The sequence below is a fragment of the Melospiza georgiana genome, chromosome 6, assembly GCF_028018845.1.
Source record: "Melospiza georgiana isolate bMelGeo1 chromosome 6, bMelGeo1.pri, whole genome shotgun sequence".
In the NCBI taxonomy this organism is placed as follows: Eukaryota; Metazoa; Chordata; class Aves; order Passeriformes; family Passerellidae; genus Melospiza; species Melospiza georgiana.
Window position 1 is genome coordinate 42,557,648 of NC_080435.1, and position 27,816 is coordinate 42,585,463.

Consider the following 27,816-nt stretch of genomic DNA (forward strand, 5'->3'; position numbering starts at 1 on the left):
GTCCCGACATGGCGGCGGCCAGTGCGGTGCGGACGGTCGGGCGCCGCTCCCGGCGGCTCTTCGACATCTTCGTGGCTGAGATTCCCTGGACGGTGTCGAGCAGTGAGTGTGCGCCCCCCTCCCATCCCTCGCCGCTGCTGGGGCCGGCGGGGTTGGGCGGCCTCGCCGCGTGTGCCGCCACAGGCCGGCGTGGGCCAGGGCGGCGCGGCTGCGCGGAGGCGCCGTGCCCGGGTAACCTGGTGCGTTTTCCCACAGAGGAGCTGAAGGAGTACTTCTCCCAGTTCGGGTCGGTGCAGAGGTGCCAGCTGCCTTTCGTGAGTACCCGCGGGTCCTCCGCGCCGCACTTCGTGTCTTCTCGGCGAGGCGGGGAAGAGCCGCCGGCTGCTCCTGCGGCTGAGGCCTTGCCCCGAAGCAGCTCCCCCGCTTCCTTGGAGCTGCAGTGTGGACCCCTCATCTTGAAGTCTAGTGAGGTTTTCAGGGCTCTCTACCCTTAGCTCCTTCTTCCAGGAGTGCCACTACTTGTCTGCCTGCGCTCGGCCTCATTGAAGCTTAGTGGTTTCCGTTGGCTTTCAAAGAGCTTTACAAAGTACATCCTTCAGCATCCTATTGATGCTGCCATTTCTGAATAATTAATCTAAGTGCTTTGAGCTTCTCTATAATCGTGTTGACATTTTTCAGACAGAGAATAAAGTTTTTGAGTGCCTGGTCTCACTGGCCAGAAAACTAAAGATGTGGGTATGAACCTACCGTCTTTTCCTGCTGTGGATTAAGACCCCGTCCAGAGTGCAGGGCTAACACAAAACCCATAACCTCTGCGGGGTGCTGCCAGTGCCTCTGTCGTTTAGGCTGTTTATCTTCTGAGTGTATAGGGGGATTGTAGTATCTAGTGCATTTTTTTAAAGATGAACGGTCAAAAAAAGTGTTCCTTTGCAGGTAAATTGCAGGCATTGCTTGAAGTGTAAAGGTTCTGTCTGCTTGTTTCTCCACTTGAAGTAATCCTGTTAAATTAAGCTCAGTGGGTAGTGAACGTCAGTTAGTGAGCTGATGGGTTCACTCTGTGTTGAGGATTAGTTTGGCAATGGAGAAAGTTTGAAACAGGCTGGTTTTGAACACTTGAAGCTTAAGTGCCTGCCTATCATATTTTCCCTCAAGCCCAGGTCAGACTGCATCGTTTCGTTGCGAAGTCTGGTAGCTTACCACAAACTTACCTCCATCACAGGTTCAAGTGATGCATGTGTGTACATTCACATTCAGTGAATACTTGAGGAGTTTCATTACTGCTTAAAACCCGGAGGTACAAAAATCACCAGTGCAGGACAGCCTAATTTAGACATCACTGTGGTACTGAAACCAGGCAGTACCTTGTAGGTGGTTTGGAAGTGCTGCCACTTATGCCTGATGATGAGAGTGGCTGAGCTGTTGTGAACTCGGAGTGGGATCCAAGTAGGGACAGAAGGCACTTGGATACACCTGGCTTTTTCTCATTATCACCCGTTTATTGACAACTGTCTTTTCTGACTGGCACATTATTTCTAAAAATAACGTTTTTCTTTTCAGTGCAGTTAGTGCTTGTCATTCTGAATGGCACTCTGCTTTTGTAGTGTCTTAAGCAGCTGCTTTATCTTGCTGAATGTTGTTCAAGTACTGTGGCCATTTAAATGTCAGTTCTGTTGTGGCTGGCTTATTAGTAGATAAATACTGCAGTTAGAAACTACTGTCTATACATTATTCTAGGCTTCAACTGTATCTTAAGATTGTGATTTTTTGTTATTATTGCTAGATTCAAATTGAGAGGCATGTAGAACAGCCTGTGCTAGACCCCTCACACTATCACTGACACCAAATGTCTTAGTGTGAAAAAGGCTCCTGAAACAGCAAGTGTGCCAATTCCTCTGACAATTTCTGAATCTTTAAATGCAATATCTGTAGAAAGTTTTTAACAGCCTATGTGAATATTTCCTGTAGTAATTGCATTTTGTTTTTTTTACCTGGTAATTAGAACAAAGATACAGGCTTTCACAGACGTTTTTGCTGGATTAAATTCTCAACTCCAGAAGAAGTTCAGAATGTGTTACAGAAGGACCCCCACATTCTTGAAGGTTCCAAGGTAACGTGCTAATTCCTTTATTACCTATTATATTCTTTCGAAGTGTGGTTAAGAATCTTAGTCACTCAGTGTGCTTTTAATGTTTTGTAAATCATTACCACTTCTGTTTATTCTCTCCTCTCAACCTGAGTTGTTAGGGGTCAAGATCATAGAGATACCAGAGACATCACACTCAAGAGACCAAAAACTCCTGCTATGCTAAAGTAATGTGAATGCAGTAAAACTGGTTGGGATGTGCTGTGCAACTAGTTTGCAGTTTGTAATGCAGGTTTCTGCAGGTGGGTTCCAACATCTGATCCAGATGTTGAGTGGCAGGGGGAACATGATAAAGAAAGTGATGCTAAGCTTTGAATTTCAGTGAAATTTATGTTTTCTCCAGCTGTCATTTCATACAGGAGAAATCAGCTGCTTGCTTTCATGTGTTCAAGACAACTCTAAAATTGCTTTAGTGTAGGGTCTTGTTCTCTCCATCTTTAAGATTTTAAATGTTAGTAACACAAAAAATGAAACAGTTTGGCAATCTCAGTGCATTAATGTATGGCATCGAGCCAGTGTACACATCTACTACACATACAAAAGTGTCTGTCCTTGACTGGTCAGCTGGAGCCAGACAACTGTATCCTCCAGCTCCACTCCAGCACAGAAACACAGCAAAGCCATCTCACCACTTTCTCAACATTTAGTGTGCAGTGGTACTGACAGATAAGGAATAAATAACAGTGAGTCAATGGCTGCCCAAAGCCATTTTATTAACAGCTCTCATATCAAAACAATTAGAACCTGGCATCTGGTATGTTCCCTAAATGGGGGATTTTCTTACAGACTTACATGTGCTTCAGCTGATAAAACTACTCAGATGGTGTAGTAGAGAGTGAAACCATGAGCAACAGGCAGGCTGGTGTATCACACATAATCAGTTCAAGCCTTTGATTAATTAATAAGAATTCTTCAATATCCTTTTGACAACTAATTTCTTATTTTGAGACTTCAAATGCTAGGAGATAGTAAAAGGAATTGATGATAGACTTCAGTGATGCAGTATTTTGATTGTGGTAAAGTATTTCACTTGCCATGGTTCATATTACTGTCCAAGTCATCACTGTTTGTGGTTACTTCAGTACCTATTCCCAAGAAGAACCAACCTGCAAGTTCCACCTGGTACAAAAATGGGAGCAGAAATTAAGACTCCTTAAACTGTGATTAGATTGGCAGTAGGTTGGTCCTTCATAAATTGTGTTGAAATTGGATATCTGTTTGCAATTACCAAATTAGGTACTAGAAATAACATAGTATTTAGTGGCAATTTCCTGGAAAATTTTGCTGCTTTTTGTTCTTGAATCTGTAAGCTTAGCCACATGCATTTAACTGCCTAGGCTTCAAAGACTATACTCTCACAAGAGGTGCATGCTAAGAGGCTTCTTTATAGTGAAATAAAAAGCAGAAAGTAAGCTGTAGTTATTTTCATTTCTTAGAAAATGCAGGCTGCTCTAGATTACATGAGCACTTTTCCCAATTTTTCTAGGCTAGCTTTAGACAGTTACTTTTTATTAATTCCAGTTGAAAGCACAAGCTTTTAAGATGCATTTTGCTGGTACAACTAGCAATTGCTGTGGATATATATTCAACTTTTGTGTCAGGAAAACCCTGGCTGGGGGTTATGAAACTGAATTGGTTATAAATGTATCTTCTGCTTCCTGTATCAATGTTCTGGGTTATCAGAAATGAAAAATAACAAACTTTCTTGCCTAGCTAATTTAATTAATTTCCATTGTTTTCAGCTCGCTCTCAAACAGCAGGTCCGTAGAAGACGCAGTCAAAGGAGGAGTCAGAGTGAGTGAGTGGTGGAAGGAGGCTTTATTTCACTAAATGTAAAGAAACTAAAATAAAGATTACTGAGAAACTATGAATGAGTACTTGTTTTAAAACAGAATCCAGCTGTTTCCCCTCCCTTGTTCAAAAAACTGTATAGCCACACTAAAATACTGAATTATTAACACCCCAGCATCTGTTACAGCATAAGATGATCATTATATACAGCAGGAAAGCTCTTAACAGATGAAGTCAAAGCTTCAGCTACCTACAAAAACTAAAGCTGAAGGAAGGAGGCTACATTCTTACCCTGAGGTGCTGGGCAGTGGGGAATCAGCAAAGTCAGAACTTGCTAAAGAATAATTAATTTCCTTATGAAATGTTTCAAAGTGGTCTCCATGTCTTCTCTCTCTTCAGGTAGCTGTCCCATGTAGAAGAGTTAGTGTGTGTATGTATCCACACGGCCAGAGTTGTGAACTGCTGTGATACAATGCCATCCTCCTGTACACTCAATATTAAAACCCCTTTTGCATGAAGTCCAAGCTTGCAGTCCATTTCCCTACCTCTCAAGGAGCAGAGGCATTCAGTCCTTCCTCCTCTTCTTGCTCTCGTGCTCATGTTCCTTAGGGCGGCTGCTGTCTGATGGCCGTTTAGAGCCACCGTGTTGCTTGGCTTCCTCCAGAAACTTGTCCAAACCAAATGGATCCTCCTCAAATTGAACTGGTCCATCTCTGCCCCTGCCTCTGGTGTTACGATCCGAGTTAGAAAACTCTTTGTCAGGAACAAACCTGTAGGAGAAGATGATACTCAGTTGACTATCTTCAAAGTACTAATTAAGAATATTTCTTAAATTTATTTCCTTACCTGTTGGTCTTTATTCGAGCCTCTAGATCATCACCATACATATCCTTATCCAGATTTTTACTTGGCCTGTAGATGTTTTGGGCCATATCCTTGCCACTTCTCCAAGGCTGGTCATAAACATTATAAATTTCATCCTCTCCTCCAGCAAAGCCACTATCCATACCCTGTGAGGAACAGCAGAACAGCACAAGTTCTGTTAAATCGACAAAATGTCAGCTAACTTACTTTATCAACAAAATACATTGATGATGTTACACAGTTACACAAAGATGACATGGCGTGATTTACAATTGATTTCAAATGAGTCCAAGCACTTGATGAGGATGTGACTGGGTTTGGGTCTGGGATTAAGTCCAGAGAACATCACATTACAGGCCTCAGTCCTACTCTTCCAAATAGCAACAGGAAGGATCACAAGCCATCCGCATTTCAGAATAATGGATCATTTCAGTCTGCCCTGCAAGTGCAGCTGTCTGTAATAGCTGAGTACAGCCATACAGAAATGGGTATTATTCAGAATTTCTGGAAAACATGATTTAAGCTGACTGATCCAAATCGCACAGAGGCTTATATGAACTCTGAAAGTGTAAGTATCTGCTTGTTCATTTTTGGTTCATCAGCTTTCCCTCCTTGCCTGCAAGTCTTTCACTGGAGACATGAAGGAGAGTGATTGACAACTGCAGGTCTATTGAGGGATTTGCTGAAGCCCAATCTATTTTGTCATCTCTGAATAGTATAAAATTCAGGGAAAATAAATGTTGCTGTTAACTCTGTATCTTCAGAAGTATCAACACAAGCAGAAATGGGAATAAAAAGTATTTACTTGGTCCTCTCTGAAAGCAGATTTCCTATTCAGTCAGTACATTTGTACAAGAGAAGAAAATGAGGTCACTGCAGCTTGAAGGCAAAATAGTTTTTTTCCCCACTCCCCAGTGGGGAGAAAAATCACAACAAAAACACTTTAATCCAGCTATAAATTTAATTTTTTTTTTTGCATAGGCTCTTGATAAAGGAAATCAATAATTTTCTAAGCAGTTACGTAAAGATTTTTTTCTGAATGTATCCACAACAACCATGAGAACAGCCTCTCTTTATTATTCTATCTGTACCCACAAAGAAATGATGAGCATGTTCTCATAGAAAGCTACACAGCTTTCTATGAAAATAAAAGGTATTTTACCTTGCTCTGGTTGAACAGCCTCTGGTCATATTGGATTTCATTGGATGGCCTGGGGTTTGGTACCCCCAGGGCAATAACTTCACTGATATCTCTGTTCTCATTTCTTTGCAGCTTTGACCTGAATTAAAAAATTGAAAGTTTTATGAGGCCAGTAAACCATACTTGTTGACACACTCAATTGCAACCTGATCCTGTATTCCCCGCTAACAATTTGCCTCAGAAGCCAGATTTTGACTGTTGTTCTTCCTTACTAGGTAACATTTAAAATTTGTCTCCTGGCAAAGGAAACATTTGGAAAAATTATGTTCAGCTGGGCATGACATTTAAATTTGCTTTCCACTATCTGCAATTCACATCAAGCTCTGACTTGGTCTAAAATGTCATATTTATTTTTTGCAAGAATTAGTGTAGTTATATTCTGGAAAGGCCGAGCAATCCAATTTCAACATACTAGAGATGTTAACCATCCAGAAACCATTTGCACTCAAAAATCTCAGTGACTTCAGCTAATAAGATACTCCAGCCTACCTCCATAAATCTAAGCTTACTTAAAATGAACAGCTTCAAGAAACAAAGCCACTATTGATAACTCTAGTCTCACCAAAATTAGAAGATTCAGGTTTCAATCTTTGCTCTCAACATGTTAATTAATCCTGAACATAAAACATTAAACCTGAAGTCCCACTGAAGAAAAACCTGCCCAAAACCAACACAGCACACCCCTCTTTCCCATTCATGTGGAAAATTCTACATTTTCAAGAAAGTACTACAGTATTTTAACACAGTAATGCCTTTTCCTATAATGAACAAACTGTGCTTCATACCAGTCACTATCTCCACGAGATACATAGAACTCAGGCACTTCTATCAAAAAAAGGGAAGGCCAGTAATAGGTTCCCTAGTGGGGAAGCCAGTGCCAGTACAGGAATAAAGCAGCTTTTTTTTGTGACTCACCTTTTATCAGGGGCTGCCCGGGAAAGATTTCTGTCATGCTGCCTCTCTTTGCGCCTGTCATGTCTGATTTCATCTCTTTCTCTAGCTTCTCCATCCTCTGAACAAGTAAAGATTGCTCATTATAGACAAATATTTGAGGTTTGAATTAATTATGCCACAGACATTGGCACAGTATTATTTTACAGAAGAGTAGAGACCCTTAGCACTATTTAAAATGTTCCACTTGAAATAAACTGAACATATGAACACTACGGCTTTCTTATGCCCCAAGCAAGTGACTGTTCTTGGTAAGTCAAAGCAGACATCCTAACAACTATGTTCTTCTATCTTTCAAGAGCTTAGAATAATTGTCTGTCTAGGAATTAATGTCCTAAAACATTTACAGATCATTGTATCATAACTCTAAGCATAAAAGTATCATTGAAACGTGCAGGGATTTAAGTGTTTTGAAGAACATTATGTGATGCAACCTGACACACTCAGGTTGGAAGAGAGTCTAATTCAAAACCTGCTATCAATGCTGAATTCAAACCAGGTTGGTCAGAGTTTTTTCCCACTCAGGTGAGGAAAACCTGCAAGGATAGAGACTGACAGATTTCCTAGGCGACCTGTTCCATTGCTGTTTGTCCTCATGATGAAAATCTTTCTCCTGACACACAGCTGAAACCTCCTGCTTCAACTCTTGACCACTGTCTCATTCTTCCACTGTGCAACTTGGTGAAGCCCTCTGATAATCATTTAGGGATCACTGTGATATGATCTGCTGGGTAACCTTCCCATTATCTGGCCCCAATGGCACATCATCTCCTAGCAGAACAAGCCTTATTCTCTCAGCATCTCCTGAACAGGCAGTTACTCGAGCTCCATGACCATTCTGATGCCCTTTCACTGAACTGACTCCCATTTGTCAATGTCTTTCTTGTACCCGGAGGCCCATAACTGTACAAGGTACTCCAGATGATGTCTAACAGGTCACCACTAAAAGGAAATTATTACTTCCTTTGACTTACTGGTTACACTACTGCATTACTGTTAAGGAAATACAAAGCTGCATCTGCACACTACTGGCTTATATTCAGCATATTGTCCACTACAACTCCTGGGTCCTTTCCAACAGAGTGGCTCCCCAGCTGGCCAGCTCCCAGCCTTTTGGTAAGAGGTCAGTACATCCCAGCAGCAGGATTTGGCATTATATGACCATATCCCTCCATCTTCTGAAGAGATTGTAACTGCTCTCTGAAGTTCCTAATCTTGATCTTTGAAGTGTAATTTCCATCAGAATGGAAGACAGCACAATGGAGACAATTTAGTTATGTTGGCTGTGGGGTTTTTTGGGGCCTACTAGCCAACAAAATTGCAGCTCTGCAAGATCAGTTACAACAGTGCAAGAGTGAGAACATTGCACTGCAATATTACCTTTGATAACTTAAAGATGGTTTCATTCTTCTAGAAAAATCTGCCCTTCATTTGCAATAAGCTTAAAAATATTAGTTTAGAACTGTCTATGAAAGCCATCACTTGCACTGATGCATTATTAACTTCAAAATTCTCAGTGTCCTAAACCTATATACACCAACATACTGATGTGAGGTTCAAACCTGCATCCCATCAAACCAGGCAGTGAATTAACCAATAAAGACATGAACTGATGTCATACTTAGACGTTCCACCTAAATTTAGATATTTCAAGTTCTCAGATTATTACTCCAAACCCACACTTATGAATACTAAAAAAGCCATAGTGTCTTAATGATAAAGAACAGTACCTTTTTCAACATGGGTTTTGATCCCTGCTCTTCTCTCCCTAGCTTTCTGAGCCATTTCTCTGAGCTTTTCCTCATGTTTCTCCTTTTCTTTTTGAGCCATCTTCCTCTCCACCTGGGCACGCATCTCTACTGCCTCCCGAGCCTGCACAAAAGAGACACGGTTAAAAATACAGAAAGCGTAGCACATGGGGTACACGCAGATCTGTCGCAGTTAGCCAGTAAACAGGACAGAAATGAAGCCAAAATCAGGAAGCTTAAAGCCCATCAGCCACAGCAGTTAGAGCTGAGACACAAGACCCATGACTTCCAATAACTGAACCCACGCTGAGCCCATGATTCAGAGATAGTGGGGATAAGTCTTACGTTAGCAAAGAAGCAGGACAAATCGAAAAGCTAAAGCCTATTCACAGCTGATTTTCTGAAGGAAATTAACATACAAAGATGGTAAAACTGTATGGAACAAAACAGTGTGAAGAACTACCTGACCTTTCTGTCAGCAATATAGAGGGCCTCAGCAAGTTTGGCAAAGTTTTCATTAATATGAACGGTCTGCAATCCTCTGCCATCTGCAGCCAGACGCTTATCTAATGGAATGGTGTAACCCTACAGTGGGAACAGAGAGGCACAGTTAATCACAGAAACAATATTTGTAACAACAAGCATTATTGTATTCATTGGGTAAGAAAACAAAAACACATAGAAAATTCACAGCCCATCATTATTATGCCTCAATGGATCTCCTTTTCATATGTACTTCAAATTCTTGCCAGGAAATAAATACAAAGCTTCACTCCAATTCCACCCGCCCACCAAATCCCAATTACAGCTTCCCTTCAAGGTTCATCTTAGGACAAAGGACAGTTTTCAAGTGATAAGGTCCACTTTTTGCTTAGTGTTAAAAATTACAGATAATAGCTTCTCCACTCTCTAAGCTGTTTTACAATTTTTTGCCTAAAAATTGTTTTACCTAAACTGTTTTCATACCTGTTAAGGGATTAGCTGATTCAAAATGAGAAAGTAAGGGACAAGGCAGCCAGCAAAAGTAAGACACACTAAACACCAATTTCGTTTTCCCAAGCTAAAACTCAAAATTATTTATAGATTATATTTAAAGATTTTTTAGTGAGCTCTACAAAATTTTTGCTTTGGTTTTAGCATCTGTAACCTAAAATTTGATCTCCTAATTAGCATCAGTCCCAGTTAGACAGCTGTGTTGGGGTAGAAAAAAAATGACATCCAAACATATAGCTTTTCCTTCCTCCATTTGAAGAGGCTGTCTCAGGACAACAGTTTAGTACATTTCAGACTGATCAGACTAGTTACTGCAGCAAATAAATTCTCCCCTCTCTAGGAACATAAACTTAATAACTGATAAAAATCAAAGGGACAGGACATACCTACTCAAACAAGGAACAAAAATAGCTAGCTGACTAGCCATAAGAGTTAATTAATGAAAGAATGCAACAAGGAAAACTTCCCAGAAATATGGACTGCAATATTAAAAAGAAACATCCTTGGGTCTCTCAGATGGCTTTACTTTGTGACCTTGAGAGATTTTGACTTTGGACTGCACTATTATGGGGATTTTAACTAATAAAAATTTTTCCTCTCAAAATGTATAATCTCTGGCATGAAGTAATATATTCACCCTCAGTTCTATACTCTCAATTGGACAACCTTTATATGGCAAACTGAAGAAAAATGAACTGTATCATCATGTGTTTTCCATGCTGGAAGCAGCTGGTTTGCCTAACTCTAGATGTTTAACAGCAGTATTATTCAAGCTTAAATCATTCACTTAAGTTTCCCATCAGGATGCGGAATTAGGAAAACAAATTTATGACAACTTAATTACCTTTGCATTTTTCCAGTTTGAAATGCATGGAGGAATCTTCCACTCTTGCTGCTCCTTCACAGTCATCTGATATAAGAGAATAAGTAAAGTCATCTTCAGATTTATAGTAAAAGAAAATATTGTTTTCTTTCTCAAAGCCAGCTATGAAACTATTGAAATGAGTTAGAGTAGAAAGTTCAGAACTCCACAACAAAACCCCAGCTCCTCTTAGCAGCAGTAAGATTACAGAATCAAGGAATGGTTTGATTGGAATGGACCTTAGAGATCAGCTAGTTCCAAACCCTCTGCCATGGGATTGATTTTTACCCTCTATCTTTGCCAGCACTGAATAAAGTCGTGACAGCTCTTCAGCATCCTCTTAAGCTTCCATCACACAGGCTGTAACTCACAGCCAGCTTGTTAACATCCACATATTTAGCAGCTATTCAAGTTGTACCAAACTGATGAACCATCACTACACTCATCTCTCAGAAGGAGCTAATCCTTAATGACACAAGTCAATGTTATTAAGGATTAGCTTAACAGTATTGTCTAAAGGCAACATAAGAGTACCAGGCTAAGCCTTGGTCAACTCATTCATGCCATGAACAAATTCAGCAATGCATCCCTGCATAAAATATATGAGACATCTACTCAACCTTTGACAAGATAAATGAAAAGACAACTACTTTAAGAACTGTCCAAATGAAAAAAAGAAAACAACAAACAAAAAGACTGCACTGGGCACCAAGTTTATCACTTCACATCAGAAGGTCAGTAATGAGAAGGTACACAGAAATGAACTAGATTGAAGAAGAATTTGTGGACCCACCTAAGCATTCAAAAGTGAGAACAGCTATGGCATTTCATACCTTTCTACTTGGAGAGTGCATTACAGGTGCTGGAGGAGATGGTGGTCCTCGTGGAATCTTCTTGTTAATTCTGAGCAATTAAGAAAACAATTACAATTACAGGCAGCACGCTGCACAGAAATACACTTCAGAATCTTCTATTTGCCCTGAACAAGCCATGAATACTTACTTGAATCTTGGAGGCTCCATAGGGTCCTTCTGCATTTCCACCATCCGAATAACTCTCTGTTTTGCTCCAGAGTTGAATGCAACTCCTTGCTGAGATGGTGTGTACCTGAACAAAACAAAGTGCTCAGCTCTCTGCACACAGCTAGATATTCCTTTCCCACCTCCATTTTCACTCTGTTCACAGCTCTAGCTGTGGTTTCATTTTACCCACAACAGTTTAAGACTACCCCACTATCCATGTCAGCAGCAGGTAACTGCACAGATGACACTGCACTGAGTGCAGACTCAGTTACACCAGACAGAATGCAACTTTTCTTCAGGGCTATATTCTCCTGTTTCAACCTAGACTCTGAAATAGAAGAAAAACAAGTACAGTACACATAGCTTGTCACAATACTCCCTACCTATGTCTGTGAAGCCCTGGTGTTTTCTTACTGTTCATTAAGAACCTCTTCATACCTTTTTTCAGAATTAACTTCAAGCCAAGTGTAACCCTGTCATGAAATTTTTCTGTGTTTGAAACAGAAAATCATCATAAGTATCAGCCTCCCCATAATTCCATTGCTTTCAACTACTCATTTTCTGTGAAGGAAGAACTTTGTTACATGTCTTCTTGTGGGCTTGAAACTTGCAGTAAATACTTTGCTTTCAGGGCAGCATCATTAATAGTGACCCCTTGCAAATCTGTGGTTTTCTGCTAAAACAATAACACCTCCAGAGTGCCATAACTCATGACATGTTAAAGACATATTTCTACACACTTCAAACTAGGTGATCATTAGTGGGTTAATTCAAAATACAGAAGCCAGTTTCATATTCCTTACAGAAGAACAGAATTCAAGAGGAATTTCTGCTCTCAGAAATTCAACAAATGTGCCAATTTTAATCCATTTTGTGTATCACACCATCCTACAGCAACACCAGCACTACATACCGAATGTACTGTGCAGGAGCCAGCTTGTCAGCAGCTCGAACTGGCATGGCTGCTGCAACTTTTTGGGAGACTGATTTCTCCAAGGCTGCTCTTGTCTTCTCTGTTATCTGAAGAAAAAAACCACAGTGTTCATCTCATCCCATTACAAGACATAAAGCATAGTCGTGCTAACTAGGCACATCAGTGCATACAATACCTCTCTAATTGCCTCCTCATCTGGTCTCTGCAGTTCAGGATCATCCACATTCATGACCTCTTTTGGCACAAGATCTGTGTACTTGCTGTAAATGACCTGGAAGACATCAGATTCTACTAGTGCTGGTGAACAGGAATAAATGTACATATATCAAAGGAAATGTTTCAGGCTCAGGCTATACTCTGGGTAATTAAAATGAATATACAGCTATAAATGCATTAGGATTACATATTGCTCAATTAGAAGACCTGTTTACATGTATACTCTGGACCCCATTTTACAAATGGAGTAATTGAAGAAACAAAGCAATCTGATAAATATAATTGTGTAAGTTGCTCTCAGAACTGGCATAAGACAGCAGTTTCCTGCTTCCCATTCCTAGTATTTTCCTTTTTTAAGGATCCCAAACCGATAAAATCCTGCATGTTTTTACTTCTGTTTTCAAGGATAACTCAAGAATTTGATACAAGTATTTTCCACAATCTGTGTTTTTTCATTTCATTATGTTTATTGTTTTCTTGAAAAAATAAATACTTGAGAAATCTGGTCTTGACACTTTCCCTTATACAGGTACTTGAGTTTTCACACAACCTGCAGCTAGCTCCTGGCAGCTCCAGAGTCCCAATTTTAAACACAGGGAAAAAACACTATTAGATGGCCTCAGGGAAAAATGTATTGTATTACATTAATACTTCAGATGTATCCAATAAATAGGAAGTTTTAGTTCAAAGGGTTAAAAGTCAGGAACTATTATCTCAAGTTCATTATACAGTACATGTCCAACTACAAAATTAACCTTTAGCATCAGCATTAATTAACCACATGACAGCCATGTTCTACTTCTCAGCCTTCACTCCTAAAATTTAATCATTTGAATTAATATCAATAATATTCTAGCTTCTCAGATCCTGAATGAAGGACATTTGAAGAGAAATGTTCCTCAAAGGTAATTAACTTGTAAGTCCAAGTGTCTTGCTGAAGAAGAATATGAAAAACAAAGTATGCTGAAGGATCTGTAGAGCATCCCAAAAGACAAAAAAAAAGAAAATTAAAAAAGGTACTCCCTGTGGTGGTCCAAGAGTGATCTAAAAACTACTTGACACTGAGGTACAAATGATCTATGTTAACTATTTAAACTCTGAAGTATTGTATGGAAATAGCAAGAAGCTTTATTATGGAAGAAATATATAATATAGCTTAAACTATCCTGAAAATACCAATATTTCTGTCGCCACCAAAAACTTTATACACTTGCACGTTTTAATTGCAGTCTTTTTCTGAAGTGATAAAAACAGGTAGATAATGAATTTGCATTTATTTTTGTTGTTCTTCTAGACATTTATCTTGTTTTATGAATTATGTTGAGATATTTCATTCATCTAAGCTAAAGAAGAGACTGGGATTGTTTGATATTGTGTTGTGCCCATCCACTACCATTTTTCAATTTACAAAATTTGAAAGGAAGCATGAGCCTGAGCAATCACTCTGATTGCTACTGAAAAGCAAAATCTCCTTCTAGGCAGAAAGAAAAACCTCAAGTTTTGCTACAATTACATGATTCCCTGGCTGGGGCAGCCTTAACAGGCAGCAATTAGAAATCTGCATGCCACTACAGTCAGAAAGAGAATAATATTACCTAACAGCTAAGATAGTGTACCACATGGCAGGGTTTAGGCATCAATCACATTCAGAGTCTCACGAGGCACTTGATAGATGCAAATGTCTTGATTTGCTACACAGAAATCCTCAACATATTTTGTTCTATATATCTCAACCAGCCCTGCACAGTGCTCATCAATCCTATATGTACATCAAGAACTTACTATCAAGCAATGCAGCATGAATGCCCTCCTTGTCAAAGAATGGTTTCTCCATATGAAGTACATAAAATTTAAGAAGTCTTGAAGATTACCTGGTTGCAAGCCTGGTACACACACCAGAAAACAAACTGGTAACAAACTCTCAAACCAAGCTCTGCCACAAAGGCAAATAAGTTGCAAGTAAGTAACACTTTTGATTTTTTGAGTTAGATTCATCTTCTCTTGACCTGTGCCATACCTCTGACAGGACTTCCTTCAACAATGGAACTACTCTCTTGTAAATGTTTTGATTGAGTTTACAACCTTGGGAATAAAACCTGTAAATAAGCTTCATGATTGTTTTTTTTTCTCCTTTAATAAATAAGCCACAGCCTTAGGCCATGAAGAAGAAATCAAACTAGAGCATATAAAGTTATTCTTGCTGGAAAAAAGTAAGGGACTGTCGTGGGTTGACAGCCTTTATCCCAATATCGTGTGTTGTGTCTGGCAGCTGTGCCCTTTCTCTCTTCCCCCCCCCGGCCGTCTTGCTGTGGCGGGGCGGGGAAGAGAGGGGGGGGAGTGCTTGACCAGGTTTTTTGGCTCTTGGCTTTTTGCTGCTTGGCTTGGCTAGCCGCTTTGCTTGCTTGCTTTCTGCTTTTTGCGCTGTTTTTTTTCTTTTCTTTTGTTCCCTCTTTCTTACCCTCCCCTGAAGATACTGGACCGGTTCCGGACCTGACCTGAGACGTCCAGGACACCTGGAGCTTGCAAGAGAAGCTTGACGCCCTCACCATACACAAAGTCTGTTTCTTTCCTTTTCTTGTGTTGGGGAGTGTTCTTTTGTTACTTGTAAATAAATAGGTTTTGTTTTCCACTTTGCTCCTCCGAGAAATTCCTTCCCGAACCCGGTGTTGGGGGAGGGGTGGTTGGAGGTTTGTTTTGTTTTGGGGGGCTCCCTTTTGGAGATTTCCCCTAATTTGTCCTAAACCAGGACAATATACTTTTTGGTGCGTTGGCCGGGAAGCGGAGGCCAAAAAAAAAAAAAAAAACAGTGGAAAAAAAACCTATAATAATAATATTTTGGTTTTGGCTATTTTGGTGGGCATATTGGTGATTCATAATGTCATTTGGAGTGGAAGCTTGCCGGTATTTCTGGTCCCTAGGGGTTTTTGAAGTTTTAATACTTTTGTGGTCCCTGGGGTTATTTCCTTACCCAAAAATAGCTCTGATGTTGTCCCTAATAAGTAGCTTTTGTAAGCGGGGGGCACTAACCAGAATAGTCATTGTGCTGGTCTTATGTGTGATGATGTGTCGGATAAAAATGCTGGACTTCATTTCAGGAATGTATGGGTTGCTGTTATGGTTGTTTACTCAGTTTGTTTGGGGAGAAGAAGGGGAAGGGGCTTTTCAGCCTTTGTCCTCCTTCTTGTCCTCCAAATTGTTGACATCTCTATTAGAAAATACTGAATTTCCCCTGAGTTTGAAAGAAACCATCTTTCTGGCATTTAATTTATTAAGCCTTTTCTATACTGTCTGGAGTGTGTATAAAATGAAGACTGAGATTTCTAGAGGGGTTAGAGACACTCCTGACTTAGGAGTAAAACAAAGCAGGAAAAATCTTGACTGGAGTGGGAAATGGGAGGACATGGGCCAGACTTTAAAGGAATTTTCCGATCCTATAGATTGGGACTTTCCATCTGATCAAATTCAGGATCCAGTCGAGGTGGCAAAGTATTTGAGGGAGAAGTGCCATGGTAATACTAAGGAGGAAAGGGTTACTGCAGTGAGCTGGGCCTTGGCGTTTGTTTACCGTACTCTGCTAGATACTGTGGAGCAGCAGATAGCAGAAAGGGAACAGGGAGATAAGTTAGTTACTATCCCAGTGACCCAGGCTGCAGCTAACATCCCAGGCTCCAGGCTAGCAGCTGAATCAGACAATAGGCCCCAACCCATGGCTGTTGCAGCTAATACAAGAGGTGGAAAGTGTAAAGGCAAGACTGATCGAAAGGTGGAGGATGATGATGATGATGCAGGAGAAGGACCCTCACCAAAATCAGAGGCCACATCAAGGGGCACAGAATCTGGAGCTAATATTGACTCCTTTTCTCTGAAGGACCTCAGAGGCCTAAGAAAGGATTACAGACGACAACCTGACGAATCTATAATTAGTTGGTTAGTCCGCCTTTGGGATGCTGCAGGGGAGGTTACAATTTTGGATGGTACTGAAGCGAGGCATTTGGGATCCCTGTCACATGATCCTGTCATTGATCAAGGTATGATGAGGGGGGCTAACCCTCACAGCCTCTGGGAACGGGTCCTAAGAAGCGTAGCAGAACGATACCTGTGTACGGATGATCTCTATATGCAGCAGACACGGTGGAAGACCATAGAACAGGGGATCCAACGCCTGAGAGAGATGGCGGTGGCAGAGCTCATTTTCTCAGATGATACAACAACTAGGAATCCGGACCTGGTACCATGCACACCTATAATGTGGAGGAAACTTGTGCGACTTGGGCCACCTGAATACGCTTCTGCCCTAGCAATAATGAAGCGGGATGATACATATGAGACTGTGCTCGATATGGCAAAGAAGCTTCGAGCGTATGCAGATGCTGTGCATGGCCCAACTCATGCCAGAATTGCAGCAGTGGAAACCCGACTGCAGAAACTAGAGGACAAAATAGAGGAGAATCATAAGAAACTCCGGGAAGAGATTAAGGAGGACCTTATTCAAATCTCAGCTGTACAAATTAGAGGCCCTGGTGTCCAACGCTGGCGCTCCTTTGATGGGGAGAGAAGGTACATCCCACGGGCTGAGTTATGGGCTTTTCTGCGTGAGTCTGGAGAAGACATGAGGAGATGGGACAGAAAACCCACCGCTGCTTTGGCACAACGGGTGCATGATTTGAAGAAAAGAGAAAGTATCACCAAAAGGATAGCAGCTCCGGTCGCTCGTAGCCGAGATGTTAAGTATGCTGATGACGATGACATGTCCGATCCCCTTGAAGGAACTTCTAAGGCATATGCCCAGGGAAAGAAGGACAATCTGGCTTAGAGGGGCCCTGCCTCCAGCCAGGAAGAGGCACGGGAGAACCGGGTATTCTGGAAGGTGTGGATCAGATGGCCTGGCACATCAGAGCCACAAGACTATGAAGCATTGGTTGACACCGGATCACAGTGTACCTTAATGCCATCGGAACACGTGGGGACAGAACCTGTTTCCATTGCTGGAGTGACAGGGGGATCACAACAGTTGACTTTGTTGGAAGCTGAGGTGAGCTTGACTGGGAAGGAGTGGCAGGAACATCCGATTGTGACTGGTCCAGAGGCTCCGTGTATTTTGGGCATAGACTTCCTCCGGAATGGCTATTACAAAGATCCTAAGGGATTCAGGTGGGCTTTTGGAATAGCTGCAGTGGAGATAGAGGGTATTAAACAATTGAATACCTTGTCTGGACTATCAGAGAACCCATCTGCAGTAGGACTCTTGAAGGTAGAGGAACAACGAGTGCCAATTGCCACCTCAACAGTGCACCGCAGGCAGTACCGGACGAATCGAGATGCCGTGATCCCCATCCACAAAATGATCCGAGAGCTGGAGAGCCAAGGGGTGGTCAGTAAAACCCACTCACCCTTCAACAGCCCTATCTGGCCCGTGCGAAAATCTGACGGAGAATGGAGATTGACTGTGGACTATCGTGCCTTGAATGAAGTGACTCCACCACTGAGTGCGGCTGTACCGGACATACTGGAACTGCAGTACGAGCTGGAGTCCAAGGCAGCAAAGTGGTACGCGACCATTGATATAGCTAACGCATTTTTCTCCATACCTCTGGCAGCAGAATGCAGGCCCCAGTTTGCTTTTACATGGAGGGGAGTGCAGTATACCTGGAACCGACTGCCCCAGGGGTGGAAACACAGTCCTACCATCTGTCATGGACTGATCCAGGCTGCACTAGAAGAGGGTGAGGCTCCAGAACATTTACAATATATTGATGATATCATTGTTTGGGGGAACACGGCAATAGAAGTGTTCGAGAAAGGAGAGAAGATAATTCATATTCTCTTGGAAGCCGGATTTGCCATTAAGAAGAGCAAAGTCAAGGGACCTGCCCGAGAAATTCAGTTTTTGGGAGTGAAGTGGCAAGATGGACGGCGTCAGATTCCTGCAGATGTTATTAACAAAATCACTGCTATGTCCCCACCAACTGATAAGAAGGAAACACAAGCTTTCTTAGGTGCTATAGGTTTCTGGAGGATGCACATCCCTGAGTATAGTCAGATTGTGAGACCCCTTTATCTGGTTACCCGCAAGAAGAACAACTTCCATTGGGGCCCTGAGCAGCAGCAAGCTTTCATCCAAATCAAGCAGGAGATCGCTCATGCTGTAGCCCTTGGTCCAGTCAGGACAGGACCAGATGTGAAGAACGTGCTCTACTCTGCAGCCGGGAGCCATGGTCTGTCCTGGAGCCTTTGGCAGAAGGTGCCTGGCGAGACCCGAGGCCGACCATTGGGATTTTGGAGTCGGAGCTACAGGGGGTCTGAAGATAACTATACTCCAACAGAAAAGGAAATCTTGGCCGCCTATGAAGGAGTCCAAGCCGCCTCGGAGGTGATTGGTACAGAGGCACAACTCCTTCTGGCACCCCGACTACCGGTGCTGGGATGGATGTTCAGAGGAAAGGTTCCCTCTACCCACCATGCCACCAATGCTACTTGGAGTAAGTGGATTGCCCTCATTACGCAGCGCGCTCGAATTGGGAAGTTAAATCGCCCTGGGATCCTGGAAGTAATTACAAATTGGCCCGAAGGTGAAAGCTTTAGTGTCGCGGATGAGGAACAAGAGCCAGTGACCCGGGTTGAGGAAGCTCCGCCATACAATCAGTTACCAGCAGAAGAAACGCGTTATGCTCTATTCACCGATGGTTCTTGTCGCGTCATAGGGATGAAACGGAGGTGGAAAGCAGCTGTATGGAGTCCCACTCGACGGGTTGCAGAGGCTACTGAAGGAGAAGGCGAATCCAGTCAATTCGCTGAAATCAAAGCTATTCAACTGGCCCTAGGTATTGCAGAGAGAGAGAAGTGGCCAAGGCTCTATTTGTATACCGATTCTTGGATGGCAGCCAACGCTCTATGGGGATGGCTGAAGAGATGGAAAGAGGCGAACTGGCAGCGAAGAGGAAAACCAATTTGGGCTGCGGAAGAGTGGAGAGATATCGCTACTCGGTTAGAGAAGTTACCTGTGAAGGTTCGCCATGTAGATGCCCATGTCCCCAGAAGTAGAGCTAATGAAGAGCAGCAAAACAACCAGCAAGTACATCAGGCTGCAAAGATAGGGGAGTTGAAGATAGATCTCGACTGGGAGCATAAGGGAGAGTTATTCTTAGCACGATGGGCCCATGATGCCTCAGGCCACCAGGGTAGAGATGCCACCTATAAGTGGGCACGAGACCGAGGGGTGGATCTAACCATGGACAGTATCTCTCAGGTTATTCGTGACTGTGAGACGTGTGCTGCCATTAAGCAGGCCAAGCGGGTGAAGCCCCTCTGGTATGGGGGGCGGTGGTCTAAGTACAAATACGGGGAGGCCTGGCAGATTGATTACATCACACTGCCTCAGACCCGCCAGGGCAAGCGCTATGTACTAACCATGGTAGAAGCCACCACGGGATGGTTGGAAACCTACCCTGTGTCTCATGCCACAGCCCGTAACACTATCTTGGGCCTTGAAAAGCAGGTTCTTTGGAGGCACGGTACTCCCGAGAGAATTGAGTCGGATAATGGGACTCATTTTAAAAACAATCTTATTAATACTTGGGCTAGGGAACATGGCATCGAGTGGATATACCATATCCCCTATCATGCACCAGCTGCAGGGAAGGTGGAAAGGTATAATGGATTGTTAAAAACCACCTTAAAAGCATTGGGTGGGGGGTCTTTAAAAAACTGGGAGCAGCATTTAGCAAAGGCTACCTGGTTAGTTAACACTCGAGGTTCCACCAACCGAGCAGGTCCTGCTCAGTCTGAGCTCCTTAATATAGTAGATGGGGATAAAGCCCCAGTGGCCCATGTCAGAGGTTTGTTGGGAAAGACAGTATGGATCAACCCTGCCTCGAGTACAGACAAACCCATCCGTGGGATTGTCTTTGCTCAAGGACCAGGTTATACATGGTGGATAATGCAGAAAGATGGAACAACACGGTGTGTACCTCAGGGAGACCTGATTGTGGGATGAGACTCATATATGAATGTCATTGTTTGTTGAATGTGAGACAGAAGGAAACTGTAAGTGTCACAGGTCTGAGCAAGTAAGATGAGAGGAATGCGTAAGTGTCAAAGGTGTGAGTAAGTGAAATGAAAGTTTTTATTGTATATTCACGATATGGGATAAGGGGTGGAGTGTCGTGGGTTGACAGCCTTTATCCCAATATCGTGTGTTGTGTCTGGCAGCTGTGCCCTTTCTCTCTTCCCCCCCCCGGCCGTCTTGCTGTGGCGGGGCGGGGAAGAGAGGGGGGGGAGTGCTTGACCAGGTTTTTTGGCTCTTGGCTTTTTGCTGCTTGGCTTGGCTAGCCGCTTTGCTTGCTTGCTTTCTGCTTTTTGCGCTGTTTTTTTTCTTTTCTTTTGTTCCCTCTTTCTTACCCTCCCCTGAAGATACTGGACCGGTTCCGGACCTGACCTGAGACGTCCAGGACACCTGGAGCTTGCAAGAGAAGCTTGACGCCCTCACCATACACAAAGTCTGTTTCTTTCCTTTTCTTGTGTTGGGGAGTGTTCTTTTGTTACTTGTAAATAAATAGGTTTTGTTTTCCACTTTGCTCCTCCGAGAAATTCCTTCCCGAACCCGGTGTTGGGGGAGGGGTGGTTGGAGGTTTGTTTTGTTTTGGGGGGCTCCCTTTTGGAGATTTCCCCTAATTTGTCCTAAACCAGGACAGGGACCTAACAGTTCCATTCCTTGATTTCCATACTCTTTCTTCTATCTTCATAAAAACACAGGATGCAATTATATGTTCTTATTTTCCTAATAAAGGAACAGCTCCAGTCTCATCACAATATATCACTATTAATGCATTATTTTAGCCTGGCTTTTAGTAATGTAAGTATAGAAAGTATTGAAAGAATTGACAGCAGCACAAGAACCAACCACACAGCTAGGCTAGAAATCCTTAACTCAGACAAGCAGATGGAACTCCATCCGCAGATCCATGAGGTCATGCATCCAGGCCTGTCAATGCTATCCAGCATTTCATGTCTAGCAGACTTTCTGCCAACCCCAAACAGGAAGATTGTCAGACTATCCCATTGATGTCAGTATTTTTCAAGGAAAACACTCTGAAGCCACTATTTTTAAAATACCTAAGGGAACAGATGCAAGGGAGATGAAGGACTGCAATAGCAGAAACTGCTGACAAGTCATCTCGAGATAGGGGCTGCGTGATGGAACTGCTGCCTCTACCAGAAGGCAGAATACTGAATTCAACTTCAAAAAATCCACAAGCTGCAGCAAGAACAAAATTTGCTTTCTAACTCAGATCAAACAAGTAGCTCCTAGAATAGGTTCATAAACTTCATCTCATTTCTGACAGGCTGCTAAGTATCTGTTTCTTTTAGCCCTAAGTATTAAAATTGAAGAAATATTGAATTATGGCTGCAGCTCTCTGGAAAATGAAACTTCTGCATCTAATCCTACTGACACTGTACTATCAGAAGCTCTTAAGAGAAAATATTCCATATCATTCAACTCAACACAGATCACTGAAGAACCACTCCCTATAACATATCTGGCAATACTTTCTCTTGCAAAGCAAATCAAAACAAGCAATAGTAGTTCTGCTGCTTCCAGTGAAATTGTTCCAAACAGCTGTTGTAGCACAGAAAGTCAATTTTACCCTGAGCTACATCAAAAGCAGCACGGCCAGCAGACTGAGGGAGCTGATTCTGCCCCTCTACTTTGCTCTGGTGAGACCTGAGCTGGTGTGATGCATCCAGTTCTGAGGCCCAAACACAACGACAACCTTGACCTGTTGGAATGAGTCCAGATGAGGCCACTAAGCTGACCACAGTCTAAACACTGTTTAGACTTTCTTTACAGAAGATGCTTGCTGGAAGAGGCAGCTGGTCACACACTTCATCAGGCCTCAGCAGTTTTCCAGCCCCCAACATCTGCTTTAGAGAATTAAAGTCCACAGAGCCCACTTGGTTACACTTGGAAAGGCAGGTGTAAATACTTCTTAAAGCAAACTTTGAGACCCAAGTACTTGATCTCCTCAAAACTATTTAGGACCCCAAGTGTCACCTCTTGGTTTTAGAAAGGTACTGGATACAGGAAGTTGAAGTTTCCCCTAAAAAACTCCCTAAGAATCTTGCTATCTCTGAATTCAGCACAAAAGTTTTGTAGTATAACCACTGGCAATACTTTCTGCTGCAACTAAATAACAATAGCAAAAACAGAGCACCAAAACCACTGAAAACAACCAGAAGTGTCAAATGCTGGATCAGTAAAACACAAGGTGCAGTATTCTGAAGGCTGACCTCTGTTTTCTGTCCATCTTTTGCCCCCTCTCTCTACATGCTAAAATAAGGCAGCAGAATTGTTTTCAGTTTCTTGCCTTCCCTGGAAAATGAAAACTGCTAAGCCATCAAGTAAATTCTGTGTAGAGATTTTCCCCATTTTTACCTTATCTTTTAATTACCTTACAGAGAAGATGACAATTTCTGTCTGACATTATTTTAATTCTGAAATAAGAAAAGAGGACACAATCCATGTGGCTAATGCCAGACCAATGAGTTCAAGGATATGCAATGTGTACATCCAACTTTTCCAAATACATATACCAGCTGACATACTGGAAGAAATGTTACCTTGTCCTTTGACTGTCCTTGTCGAGCGATAGCATCGTATTTTATCTTTCCTTCTGCATCCACCTGAACAGCCAAAGCATTGGACATCTTCTTCTTTCGGCCCATATCCAATGGATACTGGGCCACGTGAATTTCTGGGAAAGCACCCCCATCTCCAAAATCCTACAGAAAAAAAAAAAGAGAGTGAATTTCCAAAAGACAAAAAAATGCAAAATAGAATGGAAACACAGATTGATTTCAACAACAAGTAACTTGGTAAGAATGCTCCAGTAACATTATTCTTTCACTGGTGAGAAAGCAATTAATGAGAGAACTCACAGTTATTAAAAGACACTGAAATGGAGAGATATCTTGCAGTATTATTTTCAAAGTAGGAACAGATATTACTGACTAGAATTTGCAGGCAATACTATGCTACAGACAATACAAAATTAAGTATTTAATTCTCCTGTCAGTTATTAATTAGATCTTCAAAAATTGACCTTCTGAAATTAAGCAACTGTGGATACTAAAATTACAAGAGCAGCATTTTTATGAAGACTTCTACTGGTTATTTGTTGCTTTTCACACCATAATGAAGAAGATAAAAAATTCCATTCTTTTCAAAGCCTCACAGCTTTGAGGCTCACAGCTTTACAGTGCTACATGTGTAAAACATTCCCTTACTTTCATGTGTAAACACACTGAGAATTGGACCAGCACCCAACAGCCCAATATTCTTATGGTTTATTCCTCTCTCCTACAATGTATTGGTGTAAAAACATTTAAAAAACAAAATAAAAAGCATTTAATAAACAAAAGGCTTTTTAAAGCAGATCATCCTGGCTCAGTAGCACAGAGGATGCAGTGGTACCATTCACAAACAACTTCAGATTAGTTTCAAATGCAACACCTTGGAGGAAGCATTTGCTTAAAGCAGCATGAGCATCTGTTCCTTTCTGTGTGGCAATGGCATGGCTTATGTGGAGTCTGGTAACAAAACAGATCAAAAAATAAGAATGGGTGTCTTGAGCAGATCAATCTCCCTCCATGCTCACCATGTGACCAAGCAGTTACCACCACTGTGACAGAGTGGACTGAGACTGGAAATGACCAAGCAGAACACTTTCAAACAAGGACAGTGTGCTTATCCCATCTGCAAATGCTCCCTGAAACACAGTTCCCTTATCTGAAGTTTCCACTGCTTGTCCCACATTCAACAATTAGTTGCTAAGGTATTAGCCAGAACCAAATTCAGTCATTCTTCAATTTTTTTTTTTTTTTTTGGTAACTCTTTAATGTCATAAGAACAGGTTTTGTATTTTCCAGCAATGGTAATCCAGGGTCACTGGACAAAGGTGATGCTTTGAAAGCATTTACTGCAATTTGCACTTGCTTATGAAGCAGAAAGGAGCCCTTAACTGGCTTTTTGGGATGTGTATTAATTTGTGGTCGAGGGGCGCTGGAAAGTCTTTGCAAACCTTCAGCACCTGGCTTCTTAAAATTTTCTTTATTAACATTAAGAAAGAATGAGCACTAAAACATTAACTTTAATACTCAATGGTGTAGGAAGGTAAACCTACACTGGGTATAATTAAAGTATAATTTTTGATATCATACATATGCAGCATATGACTAAATGCTGAACCCACATAAGAATGTTTCCTTTCAATGAACCACTAGAACTTCTACTTGAAGTACCTGGATCACCACAGAACAGTGCTGGACTTACAAAAATGGCACTGAACATAAATGAGGGCAATGCTGTTCCAAGCTGATGAAATTATGGTACTTGGAAACAATGTAGGATCATACATGAATTACTGCAGTAAAGCCTCAACAGCATGGTTGTTCCAAGAGCAGTGGCTTGTGACTCATCAGAACAGGTCTCAGAAGTCACTGTCAAGGATCACTTCAAACTGCAAGGTTTTTCTGGCTTACAGTGAGACACTGTACTAACACAGTTTTGTAATCAGATCACATCTGTATTTCCTTTCTACCTTTAGCAGTTCCAGTTTAGATTACATTAAACTGGCAAGGGTTAGAACACATAACATTGTCCAAAACCCTCTAGTCAGTAACATACTTAAACAACAAATATTTGACTAATTTTTAAGTTTCCTTCCAACTGTAATAATTTTGTCCCCCAATAGCAGCTATCTTTTTGAACAGAACACATGAATGTTCTCTTCTCTGACACACACACACATTCACTTAGCTCAGCTATAATCCAGACTGTGCATTTAAAACACTAAAAGAGGAAAAATGTGGATGTCTTTCCCAGGGGAGCCTTGTGTTCACAGGCTGTAAACCCTAAGGACCACAGATATATTTCCACCTTGCAACACAACAATCTCTGAACAGAAGCAGACATAGAACATCCTGTTTACCATCAAATGTTTTAAGGAATCTGGTGGATTAGAACTTCTCCCAACATAAGAATATATCAAGCAGTCTGGATCATGTACACTGTAAGGCTTTGCACAATTCTCAGCAATATTCAAGGTGATCAGAGTTTATTTCTACTCCAGAATTTTTTTCCCCTTTAGCAGACACATTACTACTGTATCAATTCAAATATTTACCTCCAGCACTCGTGGTATCCATCCTTTCCGGTAACCATACGGGGGAGGTTCCCTTCTGGATGAGACCAGAGCAGCCTGCCTGGATCTCTGAGCTCTTGCTCTTTCTTCTAGTTCTAGCTGATCTTGCGATAGCTGAGTTGGAGCTGGCAAAAAACTGGACATCCATGGACAGCAACCAAAAGAGAATGAAATAAAAAGTTCATTCCAGTAACTTGACTCACGGACACTCAACTATGCTCGAGTCAACTCCTTGCTAAGTTAATACTTTCTCAACAATCACTCTCTATAGATAAGAAACAATTTATGAAACTTAAGCATCGCACTCATAAATGTGAGAGCATCTTCTGAGATTTGGTGACTTCTGAGATTAGTTGCAATGTGTGCTTTCTCAGCATTCTACAAGATTCCTACAAAAACAAAAGCTAAATTCACACACATTCACATCTCTCTTGAACAGAAGAGTGGCAATGCCTGTTTTCCAACAGAAATGTCACATATCACTGGTATTCCTTACACCACCATGAATAAGAAAGAAATATTATGTTCCTATGTCTCTAGTCCCAACGATTCGCTCTTTCTTCCTCTCAAGGCAAACACCCACAGACAGATCTGACAATGACCTCCCCTCTCAACGCCTGGCACCCCCTGCCAAGGGCAAGTCGAACCCCAATTTCTTCACTTCCCCTTTTTCAACTCTTCTTGTCTACACAGCCCTTTTGTGAATTTACTGAGAAAGCATCCAGAGAAACTCGGGATTCCGGGGCAGGCACCGGAACTGCACTCCCATGCCCCGCTAGAGACACTACAACACGGAACAAAGACCGCTCGCCCTCCCTGACGGTGAGGAAACCTCGACCAAACCCCACGGACCCACGCGAGGCGGAGGAGCTCCTTCCACCCGCAGTGAACACAAGAACGAAGCAGAGCCATGACCAGGGGCCAAACACCCGCTCCCGCCAGGGCTCCCCAGGCCCCACCGGGCCTCGCCGCACTCTCTGCGGCCGCGGCCCGGCCGCCGGGCCCACTGCCCAGGAGAGGCCGCGGCCCCTCAGCGCATTCCCTAACCGCGGCCGCTCCCGCCGGCAGAGTCCCGCAGCGCGGCGGGGAATCGCCGGGCTGGCCGGGAGCGTCGCACCACCCTCACGGCCCGGGTGGGCCCGCCCGACCCACCTGGTGAGCGCCATCTTGACCGCGTAGGCCGTCGGCTCCGCAGCGGGCCGCCGAGGAGGGGGAAGGCGGCGACACCTGCACATGCGCAGCAGCCGCAATGTGCCCTGGGAGTTGTAGTCTCCATAGGGCCCTCGCCGCCCCGCGGCGCACTCGGTAGGCCGCAAGGCGTCATGGGAGGTGTAGTTTTACAATATCCCGGGTTATTTCTTCAGCCATCCTATTCCGCTCCCCTGCACTATTCACACAGTGTCCAACAAGTTCAGTAACTTCACAGTTCATCCAGCTGAATATGTCCAAGTAAAAAGCAGAAAATATAGAACAAATGGATCGAAATAAAATTTATTTTGATACCTGCTGCTTAGAAATCATTGAACAGGGACATGGGAGTGAAGGGAAAAAAAGAGACCTAAAGTGGTGCAAAAATATTGCTTTAAAATAGAAAAACATCTGCACTAAAAAGGAGTTGTGCTGTCTATGTTGAATTTGCATTTGTATGTTACATAGGAGTTCTTTAAATCAAATCAGGAGATGCACTCTTTAGAGTACAATTTAAATTTGGAATGTGGAAAAATACTTCTCAGGGAGTTGTAATACATGGGAACTAGGTGGAGCTTTACATAGGAAAATTACTATTTGAGTTAAAGTGGCAATATATAGCAGTATATATAACCAGAGACGGTTATTAATGAACAGTTGCTTTTGTTACATCACATCTAGGGAATCAAAGGCAGAAGAGTCTC

General features: G+C 42.4%; 2 protein-coding genes across 2 annotated transcripts; one reads left to right on the top strand and one right to left on the bottom strand.

Moving 5' to 3' along the window:
* The first annotated feature begins 8 nt into the window (after positions 1-8).
* On the top strand, positions 9-4,010 carry SLIRP (SRA stem-loop interacting RNA binding protein). Its single transcript, XM_058027324.1, has 4 exons — positions 9-102; positions 256-314; positions 2,000-2,107; positions 3,886-4,010. The coding sequence occupies exons 1-4, from the start codon at positions 9-11 to the stop codon at positions 3,943-3,945; spliced, it is 321 nt and encodes a 106-aa protein (XP_057883307.1). The 3' UTR covers positions 3,946-4,010.
* SNW1 (SNW domain containing 1) lies at positions 3,947-27,167 on the bottom strand. Its single transcript, XM_058027322.1, has 14 exons — positions 27,077-27,167; positions 25,907-26,060; positions 23,343-23,504; positions 12,685-12,780; positions 12,489-12,595; positions 11,556-11,660; positions 11,387-11,456; positions 10,536-10,601; positions 9,167-9,283; positions 8,681-8,822; positions 6,915-7,011; positions 5,961-6,078; positions 4,781-4,944; positions 3,947-4,704 (listed from the first exon to the last, which is right to left on the bottom strand). The coding sequence occupies exons 1-14, from the start codon at positions 27,157-27,159 to the stop codon at positions 4,500-4,502; spliced, it is 1,686 nt and encodes a 561-aa protein (XP_057883305.1). The 5' UTR covers positions 27,160-27,167; the 3' UTR covers positions 3,947-4,499.
* Between the last annotated feature and the right edge of the window lie 649 nt (positions 27,168-27,816).

Bases quoted from the DNA above. Each gene is read 5' to 3' on its own strand.
- SLIRP (XM_058027324.1), top strand. From the start codon at position 9: ATGGCGGCGGCCAGTGCGGTGCGGACGGTCGGGCGCCGCTCCCGGCGG. The intron at 103-255 runs GTGAGTGTGCGC...GTTTTCCCACAG, and splicing joins TCCCTGGACGGTGTCGAGCA to AGGAGCTGAAGGAGTACTTC. The intron at 2,108-3,885 runs GTAACGTGCTAA...CATTGTTTTCAG, and splicing joins ACATTCTTGAAGGTTCCAAG to CTCGCTCTCAAACAGCAGGT.
- SNW1 (XM_058027322.1), bottom strand. From the start codon at position 27,159: ATGTGCAGGTGTCGCCGCCTTCCCCCTCCTCGGCGGCCCGCTGCGGAG. The intron at 23,505-25,906 runs GTAAATATTTGA...TTTTTTCTGTAG, and splicing joins GGATACCACGAGTGCTGGAG to GATTTTGGAGATGGGGGTGC. The intron at 12,596-12,684 runs GTATTGTATGCA...TTTTTTCTTCAG, and splicing joins ATGAGGAGGCAATTAGAGAG to ATAACAGAGAAGACAAGAGC.